The sequence below is a fragment of the Erythrolamprus reginae genome, chromosome Z, assembly GCF_031021105.1.
Source record: "Erythrolamprus reginae isolate rEryReg1 chromosome Z, rEryReg1.hap1, whole genome shotgun sequence".
In the NCBI taxonomy this organism is placed as follows: domain Eukaryota; kingdom Metazoa; phylum Chordata; class Lepidosauria; order Squamata; family Dipsadidae; genus Erythrolamprus; species Erythrolamprus reginae.
The window spans coordinates 110,210,481-110,235,902 of record NC_091963.1 but is presented as its reverse complement, the minus strand read 5'-3'; the positions used below and the strand labels follow the sequence as shown (position 1 = coordinate 110,235,902).

The following is a 25,422-nucleotide window of genomic DNA, read 5'->3' as shown; positions in this document are numbered from 1 at the left end:
TCCTTAAACCAAATATTTTTTTAAAAATTGTATTTATGTACAGCTAAGTGATTACAGAAAAAGATATATTACATATTTTTTCCATTAAATAAAAGGGTTCCAGCAGCTTTATTATACAGTGTTCCCTCAATTTTTGCGGGGGATGCGTTCCGAGACCGCCCGCGAAAGTCTAATTTCCGCGAAGTAGAGATGCGGAAGTAAATACACCACTTTTGGCTATGAACAGTATCACAAGCCTTCTCTTAACACTTTAATATCCTAAATTGCCATTTCCCATTCCCTTAACAACCATTTACTCACCATTATTACTGGTATTCACCATTGAATAAGACACTTAGTGATCCTGATATTTATAAACATAATTATTTATTAACAATAATTGTTTTTTTGTTATTTATTTGCAAAAATTATTAGTTTGGCGATGACATATGACGTCATCGGGCAGGAAAAACCGTGGTATAGGAAAAAAACCTGCAAAGTATTTTTTTAATTAATATTTTTTGAAAAACCGTGGTATAGGCTATTCGCGAAGTTCGAACCCGTGAAAATCAAGGTATATCCTTTGAAATATTCCAAGTCTTTGTTTTGCCCCTCTTTGACCACAAGAGGGAAAACCTGTACAAAAATGAAACTCAGAAATCACTAGATTAAATTTTATGATGTAGTGTTCCCTTACCACTTCGCCGTTCACCTTTTTCAGACTCGGTGCATACAAAATATTAATGTAAAAATATATTGTGGATTTTCACTACTTCGCGGGTTTTCTGCGGAACTTGCCCGCCATACAGTATTTGCCTACTAGAGATTGTAAACAACACACGATTGGTTGATTGATGGAGAAGTGACCAACCAGAGTGCTGCTTTGTATCCCGGAGCTTGATTGGCTCAGTACAGTAGCGCATTATTTAGTTTTCGTCTGTGTGCAGCCTTCCCATCTCTGAGTCTGCTTCTACATTCGGCCATTTCACATGGAGCATAGTTTCATCACTTAGGTTTAGGAATTCAAAACGTTTTACAGTAAGTGTAAAGGTACAATACATGTGCAGAATAGTGTGGGAATGGTTATTAAGGGAATGGGAAAGGTTTGTGTAGCGCAAAAGTGCAGGGGAGGGTTTATAAAGCCTTAAAATAGTGTATAAATACTTAAATAAATATAGCATCCCTACTTCGCGGATTTTCATTTATCGGGGATGGTCCTGGAGTGTAACACCCATGATAAACAAAGGAACTCTGTATATAAATCTTGGTAAGTGTCAGAGGTGGATTCTTCCTGGTTCAGAGACCAATTCTCCTGAACCAGTAGCAACCTGCTGGTAACATCATGGAAACAGATCAGTCAGTGGCGGTCCATGGAGGCCACCATCTTTTGTTGGGGGGTGTTGTCGGGCTCTCTGGTAGAATCCTCCCAAAAATTCACAGGTACAAATTTCAGACACACACACGTTTGAAAATTCAAAACAATGTTCTTTATAATGAAAATTCACTTAAACTAAGCCCTCTTTTGGTATAGCAAAGAGCACTCGTCTCCAAACAAACTGGTAATTTATACAAGTCCCTTATCAGTTCTGTGATACTTAGCTTGCAGTTGTGAGGCAATTCACAGTCCTTCTTTCACAAAGTGAAACACACTTTGCTCTGGTTTAGTTTCAAAGCGGGGAAAAATCAGCACACACAAAAAGTCAAAGTCAGTAAAGCAGTCAGGAAACACAACGATCAGATAATCCTCCACAATGGCCAAACCCACAGGCTGCTATTTATAGCAGCCTCACTAATTACCACAGCCCCACCCAACCACAGGTGGCCTCATTTTCTTTGATAATAATCTCTCAGTTGTTGTTGCCTATGCATTGCTCTCCAGATGCATGGCTGTATCATTAACTCTTGTTCTGAATCCAAGGAGGAGCTAGATAATTGATCTCCTTCTGAGCTGTCTGCCCCACTCTCCTCCTCCCTGCCACTCATGTCTTCTTGGTCAGAGGAGCCTTCATCAGCAGATTCCACCGGGGGCAAAACAGGCCTGCAGCATGTGGAGGTCTCCCCCACATCCACAGTCCTTGGGGCAGGAGCTGGGCCAGAGCTAACCACAATAGGGGGGAATTTCCCCCAGGTTTTTCTTCTTCTGTGCATGTGCAGAAGCTGAGTTTCTGGTATTGCACATGTATTACAATCTTATTTTCACCTTTTGGGGATTTTTTGCTACTGTGCAAAAACTGCGACCATGCAGCGCAGCCTTGCAGCATGGGAGGAAACAAACCGGCAGAGAGGTAAGTTAGAACCTACCTTTGGTGAGTGTAAATATAACTTTGTAATTCAAAAAGAGCAAGGCACTATAAAAGGTTATGACCAGAGGAAAATAATAATACACACGAGCTAGGAGGGTTTGGGGAAATTGTCTTAACTAGATGAATTAATATTTTTCCAGTGGATTAATTAGACCATGTAAATATCACATGTTCCATAATGAAAAGATAATGTGAATTATAGATCATATATACCTGGAAGGCAGCTAGTGGGAACAGCTTAGGTACTGTTCATAAAATTATTTCCAAGTCCATGAAGAGGCAACATTGGTTCATCTCAAAGTCCTCTATAAGTCAATCCCATGCTTGTGAAATGAGAACTTGAGTTGAATCCCTTCCTCTGCATTCCAAGCTGTTCCTATTAATTTTGGAAGGGCATCCTACAAACCAGCATATAAATGATCAGCAGGCACTGGAATCGATTATGCATCTTTTCTTTTGTATAGTTATAGAAGAAAAACACATTTCTCTATAGTTATTTTTAGTTTGTTGATTCTTCATTATATTGACTTTTCAACAAAACAAATATGGCTTTGCCTGTAGAGGTTCTGCATAAGTCAAGAGCAATTTCCTTTATAGGCACTTTCTCAGAGGAGCAAAATTACATTGGTATCAATTGCATAGAATGATTTACAGAGACAAAGATGGCTGAATAGGGATATAGTTGTCCTGAGGAGCTAAACATGGTTTTGTAATCATCTGTACAAATAGCACTGATTTCTACTAATACGGTCAATACAGCCATGCTCCAATTATTTGAATAATAAAGGCAGGTACCTCTAAGAGGGCTCAGAAGTGAAAACACTGAGCTTGTCAGCTCAGTCTGGGTTTGAGACCCAAGTGTCATGCGATAGGATGAGCTCTCACTGCACGTCCCAGCTCCTGCCCACCTAGCAATCCAAAAGCACACAAAAGCAAGTAGATAAATAGCTACCACTCAGGTAGCAGGATTTCATATGGCTTTGGCATATAGTCATGTTGGCCACATAACCACGGAAATGTCTTTGGGCAACACTGGTTCCCTTGACTAAGAAACTAGGATAAGTGCCATCTCCTAGAGCAGTGGTTCTCAACCTTCCTAATGCCATGGCCCTTTAATACAGTTCCTCATGTGTGGTGACCCCCAACCATAAAATAATAAAATAATTAGGAAACTCAGGGGTGAATTCTAACATACCTTGCTGCTGGTTCACTTCCTGCTGCGCTGTGTGGCCGCACTTCGTGGGTGCACATGTGCTTTTAGAGCACATGCATAGTACCATTTTTTTTTTAAATGCAAAAAAATCTCAACCACCCAGAAACAAGATGGCGATGCAGTACCGGAAATTTGGCTTCTGCATGTGCTCAGAAGTTCCCATGGTACAGATAACTTTTTTTGCAGTAGTCTATTTGCATATGGGCAGACCCACCTGGATATGGATAAAGGAACGGTGTCTTGCTAAGACCATTGGAAATATGTATTTTCTGATGGTCTTAGGTGACCCCTGTGAAAGGGTCATTTGAGCCCTCAAGGGTCACAACCCAGAGTTGGAGAACCGCTGTCCTAGAATCTGACATGACTGGACAGGGAGAAACTTACCTTTATCTTTATTCTAAGTTCATATGCTGAATTTTTGCCAATGATTACAAATCATATTTAGTTACTACCCATTAGAAGTATTACTTCCACAATTTTGCACATAGTCTGATGGAGGTTTTTTCTAAAGGCTGAAATCTAGGCCTTTTCTCCCTTATAGTTCCAGTTTGTGGACATTGGCACATCTTTTAAAATAATCAGAGTGAGCTTTGAGTCAGTAAACCAATACAAATACAAAGCTGGAATCGATGATCACAAAAGTTATGCTGAGAGCAGAGTATCTCTAAAGAAGTGACTGTACTTCATGGCAGGGGGTAATATTTAAGATATATCTTTGTAGCTATATCTAGCGTATTGCCAATAGGTTTTGATGGATACTGTTTTCCATTGTAGATAAATCCCCTTTCTGCTTTGATGATAGCTTGGTTAAATTGATCTTGGTGAAAAGGTGTTCCAGAATCGAGGCATTTCACCAAGGTGATAATGAAAAGCTTCCAACGCATCCTGTAATAGTCCAGCATCAACCCTGCAAGCTGTTTGTTGGCATAGTCCAAAATGTTGCCATCAGGTCCCCAAAGGGTTAGCTGGTTGCGTGCATTGAAGTCATAAAACTCTTCCTCTTTTTTGCTGGTGGCCATTTTGTGGGCAGCTTCCAGCCATCGTCCTAGCAAAAAACGCCCATCACTGGAGAGAAGAGCGTCCAGTTCTGGAAGAAGGTCGAAGATTAGAACACTACCAGTAACCAGGAGTTGTGACAGCATGCGTTTCTGAAAAGCCTGTTTGATTTCCAAATAGTAATCACTCACTCGCTGTTGCAGAACCTGACGTACCACATCCACGAGGTCATAGCAGAAGGTGCTGCTGTTGCCCAGTTCACCAGAAGCATTTTGAAACAGCTGCCAGGCTTTGTAGACATCACTCTCGTTGTACCAGACCTCTGTGTTCATCCGAAAAGAAGGACGGTGAACAAGGGGGCTGTGGTTGTGATTTACACAAGGCCCTGAACAATTGTAGACACTCTGGAATAGCAGTTGCCAGGCCTTTATTACCTGCATGTTTTTGACACCATAGCGCTCTGTACTGTATGCGGCAACCCACTGTTGCAGATTTACCGGCTCCCTGAGCCAACCTAAATCAGTTATGAGTTCGTATATCACATCGTTCTGTTCAATTCCTTCCGGGGTGAGGCCAATGCCAATCATAGTAGAGTTGAGAAAACGCCTGGCTTCAAAGGGACCTTGGTTGATGTTCTCCACCATGCCAAAAAGGCCATGGTTCCCACCGAAGTTGTGAAGCATACACCAAATGAAAGGCTGCCCATAGAAGGACTCAGTCCAGAGATAGACGGGCTTAGATTCAGCGAAGAGGTCCAGCACCAGCATCCTGCCTATAGGTACACCATGAAGAAGAGCTTTAACCTGAGCCGGTTGCCAGAAGTCTCTCTGGTGTTGGAAAAGCCACCCTTGCATCAACCATATGGCATGGGGGTCAACTAGGAGGACAGGCACAATCCAGAGAAGGGGAAAACACAAATTCAGAACCAATTACTTTTATTCAGTACCATTTCTTATCCTGTTCATTTCTTGATAATAATAATAATAATTATATTATTATTTATTAGATTTGTATGCCGCCCCTCTCCGAAGACTCGGAGCGGCTCACAAAAACAAAACAGTACAAATCCAATGATTAAAAGCAATTTAAAACCCTTAATATAAAAAACAGTCATATATCTCAGACAAACCATACATAAAACGGAAACGACCCAGGGGAATCAATTTCCCCATGCCTGACGATAGAGGTGGGTTTTAAGTTTACGAAAGGCAAGGACGGTGGGGGCAATCCTGATCTCCGGGGGGAGTTCATTACAGAGGGTCGGGGCCACCACAGAGAAGGCTCTTCCCCTGGGTCCCGCCAGACGACATTGTTTCGTCGACAGTACCCGGAGAAGGCCAACTCTGTGGGACCTAACCGGTTGCTGGGATTTGTGCGGCAGAAGGCGGTCCTGGAGATATTCTGGTCGAATGCCATGAAGGGCTTTATAGGTCATAACCAACACTTTGAATTGTGACTGGAAACTGATCGGCAACCAATGCAGACTGCGGAGTGTTGGTGTGACATGGGCATACCTGGGGAAGCCCATGATAGCTCTTGCAGCTGCATTCTGCACGATCTGAAGTTTCCGAACACTCTTCAAAGGTAGGTTTGGTTTCTTCCTGTTTACAAACCTGTAATGCTGTTGGCATGCTATGTACTTTTCAATTATCTGCCTAACATTGTTTGTATTTTGTGCCCTGGATTTCTCTTGGAAGAAAATGTTTCTGGTTCTCTGCTTTTTATGTTACAGATCTGACAATCACAGCAATACAATTAATCATAACCTGAAAACTATAGCTGTAAATCTACTAGATATAAACATAATATGCGAATTAGTATGGTGCCATGGATGAATTGAAGCTGACGAAGCCTTGACTGAAATCTCTATTCAGCCAGATTACTTGGACAAATCACTATCTCTTGATTAGGTTTCTGATATAGATATTAACATTCAATGCTTTGAGTACCCTGAATTCCATGATAGAAGAACAGGATTTTACATTTAACACCCCTCCTCTCCTAAATAAACCCCAAATTCTTTTTAAAAGAGTTGGAATGTTTTTTTCTGCTGTGCTTCACTTCTAACTTAAAATTATGCAGAATAATATCTCTGAGCAACATATAAACATATGAAGATACTGGCTTAGTCCAAGGCAGGAAATTAGTAATTTCTACATAATTTAAAGAAAATAAAAACAAAACAAAACAAAGTTCATAAAATGTCAGACACAAGAAACAGAATGATGCCCACTTTTGAATAAATAAGTACAAAACCTTATATATGATTCATATTCTAGGTAGCTGGGCAAAAAAATCACATTATGTGCTTATTTGCTATTCAGCAAGGAAAGGACCATCTTATCCCACACGGAAATTACAGAAATATTGCAACTGATCCCCAAGGAAGATGTGTCTGGTGATAATGTGAGACAGGGGCTTCTTTATGGCAGCACCCCAGGAGTGGAAGAAGCTTATATCTTTTAAGGAAACTGTTTTAATTTCATCAGATTTTTAATAGTTTATTTGCAAGCTTGATTGATAACTGCTTCAATGTTATTGATTGAGATGTTTCTTATTCTTATTTTTCTTATTATTTTCTCATGGGAGAAAAAGTTACAGATTTTAATACATTATTAAAAAGAAACTCTGATCTTCCACAGCCTTTCTAGATATTAATTCACCATTTGAAATTTTGAAGAGGCTCTATAATTATTCTTGAAATATAAATTCCCTTTTTATGACTGTAACCCCATTGGATGAAGCTGAACATTTACTGGATGGATGACATGAGGAGGTCAGATATTTTTTTCTTTGCGCCCTAGGAGATAAACTATGCCTAGGATTGAACTCTCAACCTTTCGAAAAGGAGGCGATTATCTTCACCACTAGGCTGCCAAGCTGTATTTACTATTATTCTTGCAATATGCATGGCTAAATGTGTTGTAATCATAGGTTTATAAGCACTGGAATTTGGGAATAAAATATTACTGGAGAGTGATATTCTACGCCTAAATTATGTGCTGAATAAGACCTTTATTCTTCCTCTATGGAAAGGCAGGCACCAAAGCCCAGGCTGAGCAAGCATCTTGCAGAATCACGATAAGGAAATATATGCCTTGCACATTCCTTTGTTAATCACCAGTAAAAACACATTCCAGGAAAGGGGCAAAGATTGTAGCTTCCGTTAATTATCTATAGGGAAGCCACAAGAGAAGTTTGCTTTATATCGTGCTGGCTTAATGTATGTGGCGTTCGCAATTGGTTATTCTGTACCACATGCCAGAACTGTGATATACTATAAAAAGGAGAGGTCTTGATGCATTAAAGGTCGTCCTCCGAGAAAACTTTCTGTCATTTCATTCTGATGTGGCAATTATGGCATGCTGTGCCTTCCTAGAGGGCGACCCACCGGGGGAGGGCGGAATGCTTTCATAAATGAACTAAAGACAATGTGTTAAAAGGCTAAAGACGAACAGGGATAAATAGGGAGCAAAAATAGGGAGGAACAAGGGCCCCTGTCATTTCATACCTCCAGTCATAGAGCGGAAGACAGCTGTGCTGACCTTGGAAATGTAGGTGGTGTTTGATGAGAGTGGGCGCATCTCGTTGAAGGTGTCAGCACTGTATACATGATCTGTACCAAACTCTCTGATAACCTCCTTTAGAAAGAGGGTCCCTATGACCTGAAACATGGGGTCTTCAGGTGACAAGAGGTAAGCACACGAATAGGTGCAATCAAAATGACTCCAGTTCCCCAGCTGCGTGGCATTAACCTGTGGAAAAACTCTAACAGGGGAAAAAACAACAACGTTGTGAAACAGATCACAAAGTCAACTCCAAATTCTTTGAATTATATGTTAAGCGCTACAAGATTCTGCAAGAAGATTTAGTCAACCAAAAAAAAATACTCCATGATTGTTATGGCAGGAATCAAGAATACAGTGGTACCTCATGATAAGAACTTAATTGGTTCCAGGAGGAGGTTCGTAAGGTGAAAAGTTTGTAAGATGAAACAATGTTTCCCATAGGAATCAAGGTAAAAGCAAATAATGCGTGCAAATCCTTCAGGAAAATCCCAAACTTTAGAAGGGAGGTGAACAGAGGGCAGGGAGGAGCAGCTAAAGGGGGCGGGTGGAAGAAGCAAGGCTAGGCTAACGGGTGAGTCGGAAGGAAGAAAGGCAAGGGGGGCGCCCTTCCCTTTTCTTTCTCCAAAAGACACTGTTTCATTGCCTTTGCAAGCACGTTGTTATCTGCAAAAGCACGTTGTTCTCTGCAAAATCTTTCCTCCAAGCTGCCCCTCCCTTTTCTTTCTTCAAAAGACACCCTTTCAGTGCCTCTGCAAGCATGCTGTTCTCTGCAAAGTCTTTCCCCCTCCAAGCCGCCCCTCCCTTTTCTTTCTTCAAATGACACTCTTTCAGTGCCTGCAAGCACGCTGTTCTCCTATTTTTTTAAATGCAGTCTTTCCCCTTCCAAGCCGCCCCTCCCTTTTGTTTCTTCAAAAGACACTCTTTCAGTGCCTGCAGGCACGCTGTTCTCCTACTTTTGTTAATGCAGTCTTTCACCCTCCAATCCGCCCCTCCCTTTTCTTTCTTCAAAAAAGGGGAAAAAAAGAAACCCCTTCATCCCAGCAGCAACGGCTTGGGTTCGTAAGGTGAAAATAGTTTGGAAGAGGAGGCAAAAAAATCTTAAACACCTGGTTCGTATCTTGAAAAGTTTGTTAGAAGAGGCGTTCGTAAGATGAGGTACCACTGTATTAGAAAATGTCAAAGGCAAGAAATACACTCAAGATCATGTGTCCCTGCTGTATCTTCTCCACTGACCTTTGGACCTAGATGCTAAGAGGTCCGGTTAATAATAAAGGAAAATATATTCTGCTTGGGTTCAAAGCACTTCACAGAATTATTTAAACCCATTTCCCCTCGGGGAGTTCTCTCTTATTTGGCTTTCCCACGAATATTTCCCTCAACATTTCTCATGCTCCTACATTCTCTATTCTAAATCCTCACTTTTGGGTCCAGCCTGTCATTCATACCTTGGAGAAAGACCACTGTAATCACTGTGGATAAGTACTGGATTATGAGACACCCCGGTGTACAATATTTCCAAGAGGTAAGTAAGGAAAAAAGGGTTTTGTCCTCCCCGTCCCCCAAGAGCACTCTGCAAGCCTCCTCTGGCACACCCCATTTTTTGCAAAAACACCCCTTTTCACCCATTTTTGTGAAAAACAGGGCACACAGAGGGCTTGCAAAACCTGCAGAGTGCTCCTAAGGGCTGGGGGAAGACAAAAACACTCTGTTTGTCGCAAAAATAGGGGTGGTTTTGCCTTTCCCCAGCCTCCAGGATCACTCTGCAGGCCTCCTTCATCCTTTGTGCACCCTTTTTTTAAAAAAAAAAAACAGGCCCATGTGGAGGTGGGGCTCTGGGAAGCCAAAAATGGCTGTATTCTGTGTATAAGATGCACCAACATTTTCATCCTCTTTTAGGGAGGAAAAAGATGCGTCTTATACTCCAAAAAATACAGTACATCCTTTCCATAAGAAAGAACCACAAGTTTCCTTTCCACAAAGTCTGAAAACCTTGGGGGGGGGGGGTGTCTGCTGCCAGCAAGTACAGGTAGTCCTTGACTTATAACAATTCACTTAATGATCATTCAGAGTTACAATAGCCCTGAAAAAAGTGACTTATGATGACAGTTTTTCACAATTACAACCTTTGCAGCATGCCCAAGTCCCTTGGGCGTTGGGTGGCATAGAAATATATGTAATTAAATAATCATGTGATCAAATTTCAGATGCTTGGCACATGACTCATATTTATGACCATTGTGTGTCCCAGGATCATATGATCTCCTTTTGTGAACTTCTGAAATTTGGAAACCTGATACACTTAACAAATGGGTTACTAACGTATCAACTGCAGTGATTCACTTAACAAATGTGGCAAGAAAGGTCATAAAAAGGGGCAAAACTCACTAAAGAAAGAACTCGCTTAATTTTGAGCTCCATTGTGGTCTGGGGTGTATACCTACCTATATAGGCCAGTCTTTCCAAGTGTATGCTTTCCAGCTTTATAAGAGTTGGCTAGGACTGATGGAATTATTATTATTTTTTTTTTAAAGGGTATAGACCGGTGGTTCTCAACCTGGGAGTCGGAACCCCTTTGGGGGTCGAACGACCATTTCACAGGGGTCGCCTAAGACCTTTAGAAAAGACAAATTTCCCATGGTGTTAGGAACTAAAGCTTCTGGTGCCTTGGAACATATTTTTACAATTGAACCAATCAGGTTTTTACAGTGGGGGGTGTCCCTCTGACCTTCCTGCCAATCAGCTTAAAGCTCTGTTGGGAGAATTGGCACTAGACTTATGGTTGGGGGTCATCACAACATGAGGAACTGTATTAAGGGGTCGCGGCCACTGTTCCCTCTAATTTTTTTTTGCGGTGGGCGGAAAAGTATAGTGTCTGAGCAGCAGTCCGTTCGGGACTGGGCGGCACAGAAATAATAAATAAATAAATGAATGAATAAATGAATGAATGAATGAATGAATGAATTAATTAATAAACAAACAAACAAACAAACAAACAAATAAAAAACCCACCCTGTTTTGCCTCAGAGAATTTCAAAATAAAATACTGTACTGTATGTCTATAACAGTGAGTTCATCATAGGGCAACTCTATCAATATCAAAATGCCACTTAAATAGTTGAGCTAGTTTCAAACTAGATTTTGATTTTCTTTCTCTCTTCCTTACTCCCATTCTTTTTCTTTCTCTTTTCCTTCCTCTCTTTTTTCTATCTGTTTCTCTCTCTTCCTCTCTCTCTCCTTCCCTCTCACTCTTTCCCTCTCAGCTTCTGGGCAGGTTTGGAAAACTCTGAGTTGATGATGATTTTTAAGTGAGCGATTGCTCACTGCTCAGCTTACAGGGAACTATGGTCGCGGCATTAGAAAGGTTGAGAACCACTGGTATAAATATTGGCAACTTTAAAATATATGGTCTTCCAGGATTCTGGAATTGAAGTTCATACATCTTAAAATTGCCAAGGATGAGAAACTATGATGCAGACAATGCTTGGAAAACAGTCCGTACTGGCATGATGTAATTTCTTATATGCTCAACCAAACTCATTTTGTTCTTTTACCTCAGAATGCCTTGAGGGATATGCCCAGCGAATGCAGGAAGCACTGTAAACATACCCAGAGACCTCATCCTCTCTAGGATCCTGTACTGGGAAGGTAAAAAAGCCACGATGGAGCAATGAAGCAAAGCCACAGAATAATCAAAAATATTCCCCGCAACTAATTTAATTAGATTTGCCGTTGTACTCTATTGTTATATTATATGCTGTTAGCCGCCCCGAGTCCTCGGAGAAGGCGGCAAACAAATCTAATTAACAAAATAAATAAATGAAATAAAACCTCCATAAAATTGGCTAGAACAGGGGTAGGCAAAGTCGGCTCTTCTATGACTTGTGGACTTCAACTCTCAGAATCCCTGAGCCAATCATGCTAGCTCAGGAATTCTGGGAGTTGAAGTCCACATGTGATAGAAGAGCCAACTCTGCCTACCCCTGGTCTAGAAGGTGGCCGGCTGTGTATTCTATGGGCCAATATATGAGATTTATGACCTAATTTTCTGATAATTCCTGCTTTACTCAAAATCATGGTGTGTAATAAAGGTGAGACACAAATAAATAAACAAAGGAGTTTAAAAGACTATTTAATTCACTCTGTTCTTCATTCCCAGAATTTTCAAAAATATTGGGCTGCAATTCATTATAAAAGCTCCCATAACATCCCCAAGAAAAGAGAAATAACTCTGATTTATTAAATCAGCTGATAAATCTAGCATGCTGGTCGGGAACCCATACCTGACCAATTCTGATGCTTGACGGTCACAGACAGGTTAATATTTTCTATAATAACTGTGATGATACAATGCAAGAACCAATCTCCATGTCAGCCATTCTGAGTTAGGAGGCAGAAGAATAAGAGTCTAATATTACAAGCACCAAAAATGCCCATGAATCTATTTCGGAAACTATGAGACTGGTTATGATCAGTTTACCAGGATAATAGGACTGTTAATGTTGTCATCTTTAATATAAAGAGCAGACATCCTTGTGTCTTTTAAAATAACACTAGCATTTCAGCCTATTCAATGTGAGATACTAGAATTTGGAACAGCTTAAATGGGGTCTTAGGTAATAGTATATTTGTATAGCATTAAAAAATTGGGCAGCTATTTTTATCCAGATGTCAAAAGTGAAGGTGGTAGCATTTGGCTTGTGTACTATAACTTCCTGAAATTGATTTATTGTAAAATAATTTGATGTTGTTGTTATAATTTTTATTGTACTGCGATTGGAGAGAGAGAAAAAAATACAGTGATACCTTGTCTTACAAACTTAATTGGTTCCAGGACGAGGTTCTTAAGGTGAAAAGTTTGTAAGACGAAACAATGTTTCCCATAGGAATCAATGGAAAAGCGTTTAATGTGTGCAAGCCCAAAATTCACCCCTTTTGCCAGCCGAAGTGCCCGTTTTTGCGCTGCTGGGATTTCCCTGAGGCTCCCCTCGATGGGAAACCCCACCTCCGGACTTCTGTGTTTTTGTGATGCTGCAGGGAATCCCAGCAGGGGAATCCCAGCATCGCAAAAATGAGCGCTTTGCTGGCAACGGAAGTCCGGAGGTGGGGTTTCCCAGCGAAGGGAGCATCAGTGAAATCGCAGCATTGCAAAAACACCAAAGTCCTCGAAACCCCACCTCCGGACCTCTGTGTTTTTGCGATGCTGCGATTTTACTAAGGCTCCCTTCTCTGGGAAACCCCACCTCCGGACTTCGTTGCCAGCGAAGCACCCATTTTTGCGCTGCTGGGATTCCCCTGCAGCATCACAAAAACACAGAAGTCCGGAGGTGGCATTTCCCATGGAAGGGAGCCTCAGGTGAATCCCAGCAGTGCAAAAACGGGTGCTTTACTGGCAACTGAAGTCCAGAGGTGGGGCATCCCAGCGGCGGCAGTGGGTTTGTAAGGTGAAAATAGTTTGTAAGAAGAGGCAAAAAAATCTTAAACCCTGGGTTTGTATCTCGAAAAGTTTGTATGAAGAGGCGTTTGTAAGATGAGGTATCATTGTATTTGCTAAAATAACGCAGCAGAGGCTCTTGCCAGACAAATGCAGGATTGTAACTTTAAGAAAGTCCGGGTGCTGTACACCACCACGTTTCCCCATTGATTACCTCACTATGAACATCTCCTCCAATCATTTCTTGAAACATAGACTAGAAAATAACAGGATTAAATTACCTGGTTCAGCTTCACCGCTTTAAAACTCGGGGGGGTGGGCAGATAAAACCACATTTGCCTACTATAGTTTGCCACAAAGGGCATGAAAGAAAATATGACAGAAGACAGAAGGTACCTTGCTGCCAGAAACCAGGCTACACTTTCCGTATCTGCCAGCCTACGTACCTGCAAATTTAGTTTTTTCTGATGCCAGGAGAAGGGCAATGGTCCTGCCCAAGAGTGCAAATTCCCCATCCGGTTCCAAGCTAGGAAAGCAGGGCCAGTGAAGTACTCATCAATTTCTGATTGTTTTAGACCCAGCGACAAATACACCTACAAAAACAATAATAGCAAAGCAGAATTAGAGGAAAAATATTGAATTGGTGGACATACAGTATCTCCAGATACAAGACACTTTCCAGAAAGATAAGAAAGGGCAGAGATTGCAAATGGGAAAGATAGGATACTCGTGGGAAAAGAGGAAAAATGTATTGGTAAAATTTACAAATTTTTAATTAGTTATTAGCCCCGAGTCTACGGAGAGGGGCAGCATACAAATCCAATAAATTATTATTAATTATTATTATTATGAAATGGAGGAGGAGATAGTGAAGGAAAATATGATAGGTTGGGCAAATAATTTTGGATATCCAATAGAATTAGATAAATGGGAAAGATCATGGTCTTTCAATTGGCAAATATCAGATCAAAAGCATTCAAGGAAAACCAATGCAAGATGTTCTATTGCTGGTACCTATCACCAGAAAGAATATCAAAAATGTTTCTGAACGTATCTCCTACTGTTGGAAATGTAAAACGGAAAACAGGTCATTTTTCTGTTCATATTCAGAATAAGAACTAGAACACGATAGTGAAATGGCTTAAATAAATTATGAATGAGGAAATTGAAAAAAACACAGAATTTTTTCTACTAGGGATTTCTAATAATGGCAAGGATAACCTATGCTCATTTATGGAAAAGTGAAGATATTCCAAAAGAAGATAAGATAATCAAAAAAATCATGGAACGTGCAAAAATGGACAAGTTGACAAGGAAATTAGAAGGGAAAGAGGACTCAGGCTATTATAGTTTGATATGAGCCGGGGTGGCGCAGCAGGTAGAGTGATGTACTGCAGGCCACTAAAGCTGACTGTAGATCTGTAGGTCAGCGGTTCAAATCTCATCACCAGTTCAAGGTTGACTCAGCCTTCCATCCTTCCGAGGTGGGTAAAGTGAGGACCCGGATTGTGGGGGCAATATGCTGGCTGTTAAAAAGTGCTATTGCTAACATGTTGTAAGCCGCCCTGAGTCTAAGGAGAAGGGCGGCATAAAAATCAAATAAATAAATAGATAGATAGATAGATAGATAGATAGATAGATAGATAGATAGATAGGGTAAGGGATAAATTCTATAATTGGCTAAAAAAGAGAAAAGACAAAGGAAGTGAAATTATATAGAAAGCCTAAAAGATTAATAATGGATAAAAGTATTTTTATTTGATATGTAGACCAAAACATACAAGCATAAACCTTCACAAAATAATGTAAATATATATATATATCTATATCTCTGTTAGAGCTTCTGACAGAAATGGGGATGTAAATATCCCAAATGTGTGTTTTTGTGTTTGTCTTTTATGTGTGTTTTTAAATATTTTTTTTAAAGTAGAGCATGGGAAGTGCTGTGGAGAAGATCCCATTACAGCCACAATAATGTGCTTAATAACACATACTCGCTGCCAGATGGCTTCCTGCCCAGTGAATGCCAGTGCCATGTTAATACCATGGAGTGCCATCCAATCAATCTCCTGTTCCCATCGGTCCCAGCTCCACCACACGAACGAATAGCTGTAAGTGCAGACATTTTGATAGAAGCGGAACCTAAGGAGAAAAATACAATAAAGGCATAAGCAATAAATTAAATGTACTTAATGAAATTATTCTTCATACATTTTTAATTATCAAATTTCCATACTGCATATCACACTTGTGTAACTCTCATTGTAATAGCAACAGCACCTAGATTTATATACCGCTTCACAATGCTTTACAGTCTCCTCTAAGCAGTTTACAGGATCAGCCTATTGCCCCCAACAATCTGGGCTCTCATTTTACTGACCTTGGAAAGATGGAAGGCTGAGTCAAGTTGAGCCGGTGAGAATAAAACTATTGGCAGCCGGCAGAATTAGTCTGCAATACTGCATTCTAACCACTGTGTCACCACGGAATAAGAAATTCGCGTTAAAAATGATAATTTGGAAGAATTGACTACAAGTAAATACTACCTAGATAATCTTAACTGGTTAGGAAAAGTTTTCATACCATCAGACATAGTATTTTGGCTGGAGCTCACCAGAAAAATCACAGGATTCCGAGCTATGCTGGATTATTTGGGAACAAAAACTTTGGGAGAATACATTGACCAACCATTTACGTAATTTTGGGGTGGGGTGGGGGTGGGAAAGAAAGATAAAACATATGCATATAATCAAGAAGAGTCAAAATGAGCTGAGTTTTTATCTGTTTACTTGGGAAAGTCATTCAATGTGGTAGCCGAATCACATGAACCATGCCGATGATGGGAAAGGATGACTCAATGGACTGAGATTAGCCTGTACATATTATCTCTGCACTCTGATTTGCACAGCCTGGTAAACCTAGCGTTATCTGTAACATTATATCTCCAGCCAATCAGAGAAATCATGAATGAGGTATAAGCTGTTAGTTATTTCAATTGTTAGTGTTACAAGTAGCCCTTGTACTGTAGTTCATTTAGTAATTGTTTGAAGTTACAACAGCTCTGAAAGACTTAGGACCATTTTATACACTTATGACTTTTGCAGCATGCCCATGGTTATGTGATTTATATTCAAATTCTTGACAACTGAGTCATATGACCATTGTGGTGTCCCAGGGTCATGTGATCATCTTTTGTGACCGTCTGACAAGCAAAATCATTGGGGAAGCCAGATTCACTTAACAACCTCATTACTTTAAAAAAAAAATATTTATTTTAATTTTCATACTTTTTACCCCTAACCCTCCCCCTCCCCTCCCTCAGTTCTTCCTTATTCATAGTCCCAGCCAGGTCAGAGTTCTAGACAATTTCTCACTTAGCAACATAAATTCTGGGTTCATTTGTGATCATAAATAGAGGACTACCCGTATTACATTTTGTCACAAAAGGGATGGCACCTTGAGATTTGTGTAATAAAGGGAACACTTAAATAACACAATATAACTCCCAAGAAAATCAAACTTCTGTGAAATCAAACTGTCCACTTAGGAAGCAACACTGATTGACAATCAATTTCACATTTATTTATTTATTTATTGGATTTGTATGCCGCCCCTCTCTATAGACTTGTGCTGCTGTGCACATTCAACTTTGTACAGAACAAAGTATTCAATGAGAATATTTCATTCATTCAGATCTAGGATGTGTTATTGGAGTGTTCCCTTTATTTTTTTGAGCAGTATATTTACGCAAAGCTTATCTCATGAACTCCTATCTGGCTTGGAGAGTCATTCATACCTTGATCACTTCCAACTGGATGACTGCAACATATTTTACATGGGGCTGCCTTTGAAGAGCACCATAAGTTACAACTGGCCTAAAATGTTGCAGCTCTCCCAACATTTGTGTATATCTCAGTTTTCTCATATTAACAGTTTGCTGCATGAACTATACTGGCTCCCAGTTTCTTTTGGAGCATAATTCAAGGTGCTACTCATCATCTTTATAGCCAGAATATTAGTGGCTGACTAACTGGCTACTGGTTCACTTCCTCCAATGTTGTGAGACTCTGTTTCTGTGCATAAGCTAAAAACAAAATGGCGGCATCTACACACCAATACCAGCAAAAACGGTTCTGTGACATTACCACCAGTTTACTAACAGTTTTATAGATCTGGTTAGAAAGCCACCTTTAGGGAGGTCCCTAGGGATATTTCCCATTCCAGGCAGAGTAGTTAAAAGGAGCATTCTTTTTAACTTTAACATATTTAAATGATCGAAACATTTAAATATGTTAAAGAGTTAAATAAGGTTCAGGAGGGAAGTGTTTTTAATAGGAAAGTGAACACAAGAACACAATCTGAGGTTAGTTGGGGGAAAGATCAGAAGCAACGTGAGAAAATATTATTTTATTGAAAGAGCAGTAGATGTTTGGAACAAACTTCCAGTAGACATGGTCGCTAAATCCACAGTAACTGAATTTAAACATGCCTGGGATAAACATAAAATACAGAAAGTCCTTGGAGAGAGGAGGCATACAAATCTAATAGATTATTATTATTATTATTATTATTATTATTATTATTATTATTAGTAGTAGTAGTAGTAGTAGTAGTAGTAGTAGTAGTAGTATAAGGCCAGATTAGATGGACCATGAGGTCTTTTTCTGCCCTCAATCTTCTGTTTTTATTCTCTAAATCCATTCTCTTGAATACTGCCCCCTAGGGGGACCTAGGAAGAATGGCTTTTCTGTAGTAAAATAAAAACCATAGTCCTTGACCTAGAAACATAGAAGTCTGACGGCAGAAAAAGACCTCATGATCCATCCAGTCTGCCCTTATACTATTTTCTGTATTTTATCTTAGGATGGATATATGTTTATCCCAGGCATGTTTAAATTCAGTTACTGTGGATTTATCTACCACGTCTGCTGGAAGTTTGTTCTACTCTTTCAGTAAAATAATATTTTCAGTAAAAATATTAAAAATATTTTTATTTTTAATATTAAAAATACAGAATAAAAATATTCTGTAAAAATATTTTCAGTAAAATAATATTTTTACTTGCGTTCATCATTGAGCCCAGAATTTATGTTGCTAAGTGAGAAATTTGTTAAGTGAGTATTGCCCCATTTTACATAATTTCTTGTTACTGCAGTTGCTCAATTAGTAATATGGTTAAATGAATCTAGTTTCCCCATTGACTTTGCTTGTCAGAAGCTGCCAGGGAAGCTTACAAGTGGTGATCGTGTGACCTCAGATAGTACTCACATTTTAATCACACGACTATGGGGATGCTGCAACAGTTGTAAGTGTGAAAACTAGTCACAAGTCATTTTGTCACCTGCCATTGTACCTCTGAATGCTCATAAATGAATGGCTGTGAGTTGGCAAGTTCCCAATGAACTTGCATGACTCAAGTTCATTGGGAAATAAAGGCTTTGTACTGTACTTGAAAAATTATTTCAGCTCACTCTCAACTGGAAGGATTTCATTGAATTACACACTCAGCGATCATTAGTTATGAATGTTAAGGCAGTTAACAGGTAATCCTCAACTTATGACAATTGGACCCAAAACTTACGTTGCTGAGCAAGACAGTTAAGTGTGTTTTGCCCCATTTTACAATCTCCCTTGCCAGAGTTAATCACTAAAGTTATTAAGTTAGTAACAAGGTTGTTAAGTGAATCTGACTCCCCCATTGACTTTGCTTGTCAGATTGCAAAACATGGGTCATGTAACCTTGGAACATTGCAACAATCATAAATACATGCCAGTTGCCAAGCATCTAAATTTTAATCTCGTGATCGTGGGGCAGTCCTAGGGGTGAAAAAGTCATTGTGTTATTCCACCCCCCTCAGTGTTGTTGTAAACTCATCCCCTGAACTAGCTGTTGTAAATCAAGGTCTACTTGTACAGGCTTGAAACTTGAAGGGAACCAGTTTGCCTTAAACAGCTATTGGAAAATAGGGAGTTTGCAATAAGTCCCAGATACAGCTTATATGTCAAAGATTCTGTGAATTTCATTTCAGCACCTAATGATTCAGGGTCAAAAGTTTTCGGTCAATTGGCAGACTGGTGAATTTATCTGATGCGGAACTCGGGGTTTTCCGGGCCCGCCTTTAAAGATGCCTTCCCATATTTTCAAGGCCAAGCCGGACATGCTCCTGCTTCGCACAGAGAGGTTAGGGGAGACCCTTTGCCTTCCTTCTCTTCTGACGTCGAATCACCTGTTGGGGCTGGTGACGATAACTTCTGTGGAGACAGGGGGCAAACTCTCCGGCAATCGGAGCTGCCTCCCAGACCAGGAGACGTGGCAGCCGCAGAAATCCTTCAAGTAATGGTAGACCCCCGACGCGGCGGCCACTCCGCTGGAGCCAGAGACGTTTATGGTGCCCGGCGTGTCCGAGATTAGCCGGTATGTGTCGAGACCGCCAGGCCCGGCCAAAGTCCGGTTCACGGACACCGAGAAGGCAGAAGCTGCCTTCGGGCCCAGAAGCCGCTCCAGGAGTTTCTGCACCGCGGTTGCCTGACGGACTCCTGTCGCCTCCGGCTGCAAGCGAGCCATCGCTTCCCATTGCCGCGAAGGCCGGGGATTAGCAGCGGCTGCTGCAGCCCCGACGGCCCCCCAAAGCAAAAGGAAGAGCAGACGCGACATAGGAAGGGACCCCGACGGGAAGCTACAAGGCAGAGAAGTTCCGGGGAACGATCTCTCCCGAGCACGTTGGCCAATGGCTGCCGTGGCTCCTTTGCAGGCCAATTGCTTTCCTTGCCACGCTTCTACGACGATCACGGGAGCCGCTGCTGGGTGGGAAAGTCGCAGCCTGCTTTGATTCGCGCGCGTTCCATACAATTGGGTTAAACCTGATTCTGGGATGTTACGTACAAGCGGAGAGGGGAGGCCTGTGCCGAGTGACGTGCCTAGCAAAACTTAACGGAAGCCATTAGAAATGTAAAATGGAAAGGCACCTCAAATTTAATTTAATCCAGCCCACTACAAAGGGCAGAAAAGCTAATTAAACCACCCGTTAGAAGTGGCTCTCTAACCTGTTTTGAAAAGCTTCCTAAAGTGGAAAATCCGAAGTCAGAATTTAAAATCAAGTGATGTTTTTGCTTCTAAGTAATCATAGTGTAGTTATCATATGCATTTAAGAATAAAAAAGTGTTTTTAAATCAAGAGAATTACTTGTTTTTCTTCAGTCACAATTTTTTTTGACAATGATATTGAACAAATTTGAGAGAAGCTTTCCCCCCCCCCCTTTTTTTGCCTTCTGGTTATTTTATTAGGTAACTGTATAAATTTCTGCTTGAAACTTAAGGAAGTATTCTGAAATATATTCACAGAATTGCTGAAAAAAAAATCCATTTTACAAGATGAAAAGGCTGATATGAACAAGTTACAAGGATGCTTTGGCCCCTAATACTTTCTAAAGGTAAAGGTTCCTCCACACATATGTGCTAATTGTTTCCAGCTCTAGGAGTGGTGCTCATCTCTATTTCTAAGAGCCAGCACTGTTTGAAGACATCTCCGTGGTCATGTGGCTGGCTTGACTAAACATTGAACATATGCAAAGCGCTGTTACCTATCCAACAAAATGGTCCCTATTTTTCTACTTGCATTTTTTACGTGCTTTCAAACATCTAGGTTGGCAGAAGCTGGGAGTTCATCCTGTTATATGGTGCTAGGGATTTGATCCGCTGAACCTCCAACTTTCTGCCCAAAAAGCGCAACGTCTTATCCACCAAGTTACTTTACTTTATGTTATTGTTTTGTCACGTATTGGTGGTATACAAAGATATAATATTTATATACATTATACTAGTAAAAGAAACATTAGGACCGGAGACAGAAGGCACTCTGGTGCACTTATGCATGCCCCTTACTTGGGGGTTAGGTGATGATACTACAGTCTGGTTGTGAGTTCCATGCATCAACTACTCGGTTACTAAAGTTGTATTTCCTGCAGTCGAGTTTAGAGTGGTTTACTTTAAGTTTGTATCTGTTGTGTGCTCGTGTGTTATGATTGAAGCTGAAGTAGTCATTGACAGGAAGAACATTGTAGCAGTTGATTTTATGGGCTATGCTTAGGTTGTGTTTAAGACGACACAGTTCTAAGCTTTCTAAACCTAGGATTGTAAATCTAGTTGCATAGGGTATTCTGTTGCAAGTGGAGGAGTGGAGAGCTCTTCTTGTCAAATATCTCTGGACATTTTCTAGAGTGTTTATGTCCGAAATGCAGTGCGGGTTCCAGACAGATGAACTGTATTCAAGGATTGATCTGGCGAAAGTTTGGTATGCTCTTGTTAGTAGTGTGACATTATCGGAGCAGAAGTTATGCAGGATTAGGTTAATAACTTTTTGATATGAGTATTCCAAGGTCTTTAAGTGAGTGAGGATTGTCTGCAAGATCTTGTCTACTCAGCTTATATTTGATGTTCTGATTCTTACCCACTCAGCGTATTACCCACTAAGCCATCACTTCTGAAAATACAGGAATGTCTATACAGTAATGGCAATCTTTTCACTAGCAGGTTTTTCCTTTTCCCCATATAATTTAACTGCCCTATTGCAGAATTTTAAGCCCCTGATTCATGCAATGATAACAAAAGAACTTTAAAAAAAAGCTATTTATAAAGATAACAATACTGTAGAACAGGGGTGGGCAATTAATTTTGCCATGGGGTCGCATGAGAAATTGGGATGGCTTTAGAGGGCCGGACTAATATAATTAACTCAGTTCTACCCAATACTGTAAAGACCCAGACCCTGGCCTGACCTAAGCACCCAGACCCACTCTACAGACTGCTAATTGTTTGCTTTACGGCAATACGGTGCACCACAGTCACTGCGCTGGAGTGTTTGCGTGGTTTCTGTGCTTGGCTGCTCTCGGTAGGAGGTCGGGGTCCACTCCAGTGCGAGGATGAAAGAGCTCACCACATCTGCCCGGACTCCTCTGGTTCCTGCTTTCCTCATGATTCATCAGGAAAGCAGGAACTGGAGGAGTCCCGGCAGACGCAATGAGCTCTTTCATCCTCGCACTGGAGAGGACCCTGACCTCCACAGACCGGTCATAGATAGCGGGTGGGCCGATCACAGACAGCGGGTGGGCTGGATGCGGCCCATGGGCCGCCCCTTGCCCAACTCTGCTGTAGAACATGTCAACTACGCAGAGAACTATTCTTGTGCATGCTTCAACTGATACATTTCAATCATCCCCACTCCTCCAGGGCCAGGTGCTACTTTTTTCAAACATAAGAGGTAAGAGACATCAAAAAAGCAGCTAAATAATACAGAACACCATCTCTTTCTGGTAATGGCAGTAGGTTCAGAGGTAGAAATTGCCCAACTTCCAAGCCTTAGATGTTACTATTTCTGGTCTTTAAGAATTAATCCTAGTGTTATATCTTTATCATATATTCACGCACAAAGGAACTACATTCTCTATATTGAGCTAAAATGGTCTCCTATGGGTATTCATTGTGTAGATCATATATCTTCCATATTACCTATTGATGTTCAATTTAAAACAAAAAATGAACACTTCAATCACCAATTGTTTTTATCAAAAAAGGAAAAATTCTAGATAGTTTTTAAAATAATAATAATAATAATTAATTAATTAAATAAATATTTCAGATATACTTTTAGAAACAAAAGTTAAACAACCAAAACGGACAAACCAGTATCTCCAGAAATTAAGGACATAATTAATAGAAGTGTGTATGTATATATAATAAGTACAGTATATATGTTTCATCTAAGCAGATAACAGAATCTCATTTTCTTCATATAAAATATGCAAATAATTCTAAGGACTTATGAAACATTGTATCCTACAATATGTGAAAGGCGGGGCAGGGAAAGTTGAACATAATACAAATTTTAAAAGATCCTTAATTGTGAAAGCTCAATAAGTGCCAACCTAACAAGGTGACTGGACTATGAAACCAATAGAATAACAGAATAAAAAAGTTGGAAGGGCCTTACAGTTTTTCTAGTGCAACCTCTTCCTCAAATAGGAGACTCATTTCAAACAAACAGCTGTCCAGTCTCTTTAAAAGCCTACAGAGAGGGAGCATCTACAACTTATGAAGGCAACCCGTTCCACTGGTTTATTGTCCTCACTGCTAGGAAATTTCTTAAAGTTACTTCTCTCCTTGGTTAGTTTCCAACTATTCTTGTCTTGCTTTCAAAAGTAAGTTGATAGCCCCTCTAATGCTGGAATACTATCATGTCACCCTTAGCCCTTTTGACTAGACTAGACAAACCCAGTTCCTGCAACTGTTCCTTAATCATCTTCATTGTTCTCTACACTCTTCCCAGAATCTCAACATATTTTTTATATTCAGTTTTTATAAAACTGAATGCAGTATTCCAAAAGGCCAAGACCTTTATTCTAACAATTATCCCATTCCATCCCTTCTACTTTACAAATCTGAATATGGTTTCCCTTCCCTCACTTTATCTTTGTGTACACTAGGAAGGAAATTGCCTGAGACTTTTCTCAAGATTTTCTTGACTAGCCTTAGGCTTTGCTTATTTATTGATTGATTGATTTAATTGGATTTGTATGCTGCCCCTCTCCGAGAACTCAGGGTGGCTCACAGCAAGTACAAAAACAGAACAATAATATGAATCCAATTAATAATACATTAAAACAACCATTAAATTCAATTAAAAAGAAAACCTATCAAACCAATCATTCAACAATCATACTGAAAACATTCATTGGTCAGGGGGAAAATCTAAAAACCTCAGGCCTAGCGGCAAAGATGAGTTTTTAAACTCTTTCGGAAGGCGAGGAGGACAGTGCAAATCTCTGGGGGGAGTTGATTCCACAGGGCCGGGGCTCCCACAGAGAAGGCTCTTCCCCTAGGTACCGCCAGCGGACATGGTCGACAGGACCCTAAGGAGACCGACTCCGGGGGACCTCACCGGTCGCTGGGATTCGTGCGGCAGAAGGCGGTCTCGGAGATAGTCTAGTTCTATGCCATGTAGAGCTTTATAGGTCATAACCAACACTTTGAATTCTGTCCAGAAACAGATTGGTAGCCAATGCAGTCCGCGGAGTGATGGTGAGATGTGGGCATTTCTTGGAAGGCCCAAGACTGCTCGTGCAGCTGTATTTTGGACGAGTTGAAGTTTCCGAACATCTTCAAAGGTAGCCCCATGTAGAGAGCATTGCAGTAGTCGAACCTCAAGGTGATAATGGCATGAGTGATCTGGCTATTGCCTTCCCTGGAGCTTTCCCTTGTGTCCATCAAGGCTACTCCCTATTCATTTTACATTAGGTGCCATGAGCCAGTCATTATCTTTGTACCAATTAATTCCCAGGGTTGAGGAAAATTGGAATGCTGTACATGCAGATATGAGATCTTGGAAGAAAATATAGATATAATTCTAATAAGTAAATAAACATAAGTATATTATGAAACCTGATCTTAGAGGAAGTGGTGAGATGACTTAATTTTGCTTAAGATGAGAAGGTCCTGCTTCATAAACAAAATGGGAAACTCTCTGTTGGGGGACCAATGAATGTCCTGAAGTAGAAATTGTATCAGGATAAATCACAAATCCTTCTACCCAAAATCAAAGAGCTACTAAAAGCATTTAATATCGTTTGGCGGGACCCAGGGGAAGAGCCTTCTCTGTGGCGGCCCCAGCCCTCTGGAACCAACTCCTCCCAGAGATTAGAATAGCCCCCACCCTTCTTGCCTTTCGCAAGCTTCTTAAAACCCACCTCTGTCGTCAGGCATGGGGGAATTAAGATATTCTTTCCCCCAGGTTTCCACAATTTATGTATGGTATTGTTCGTATGTATGATTGGTTTTAAAATAAGGGTTTTTAGCTTCTTTAGTATTGGATTGTCGCCAGTGTTCCCTCTAATTTTTTTGGGGGGTGGGCAGAAAAGTATAGTGTCTGAGCGGCAGTCC

General features: G+C 40.6%; 1 protein-coding gene and 1 long non-coding RNA gene across 5 annotated transcripts in view; one reads left to right on the top strand and one right to left on the bottom strand.

The window, feature by feature from the left end:
• Positions 1-1,443: 1,443 nt before the first annotated feature.
• On the bottom strand, positions 1,444-20,223 carry NAGLU (N-acetyl-alpha-glucosaminidase). Its single transcript, XM_070726662.1, has 6 exons — positions 19,719-20,223; positions 15,486-15,633; positions 13,938-14,084; positions 11,612-11,697; positions 8,003-8,259; positions 1,444-5,368 (listed from the first exon to the last, which is right to left on the bottom strand). Exons 1-6 carry the CDS (start codon positions 20,144-20,146, stop codon positions 4,179-4,181), a joined length of 2,256 nt encoding a protein of 751 aa, XP_070582763.1. The 5' UTR covers positions 20,147-20,223; the 3' UTR covers positions 1,444-4,178.
• The window catches only part of LOC139153087 (uncharacterized), a 30,315-nt gene continuing 14,291 nt past the window's right edge, over positions 9,399-25,422 (top strand). For 2 of the 4 annotated variants that reach the window (XR_011556760.1, XR_011556757.1), the window contains exons 1-2: positions 9,399-9,582; positions 11,617-11,705. This is a non-coding gene — a long non-coding RNA (uncharacterized lncRNA). Of the gene's footprint in view, positions 9,583-11,616; positions 11,706-15,418; positions 15,676-25,422 lie in introns of those variants that run through there. The other 2 variants (XR_011556759.1, XR_011556758.1) reach the window with 2 other exon arrangements.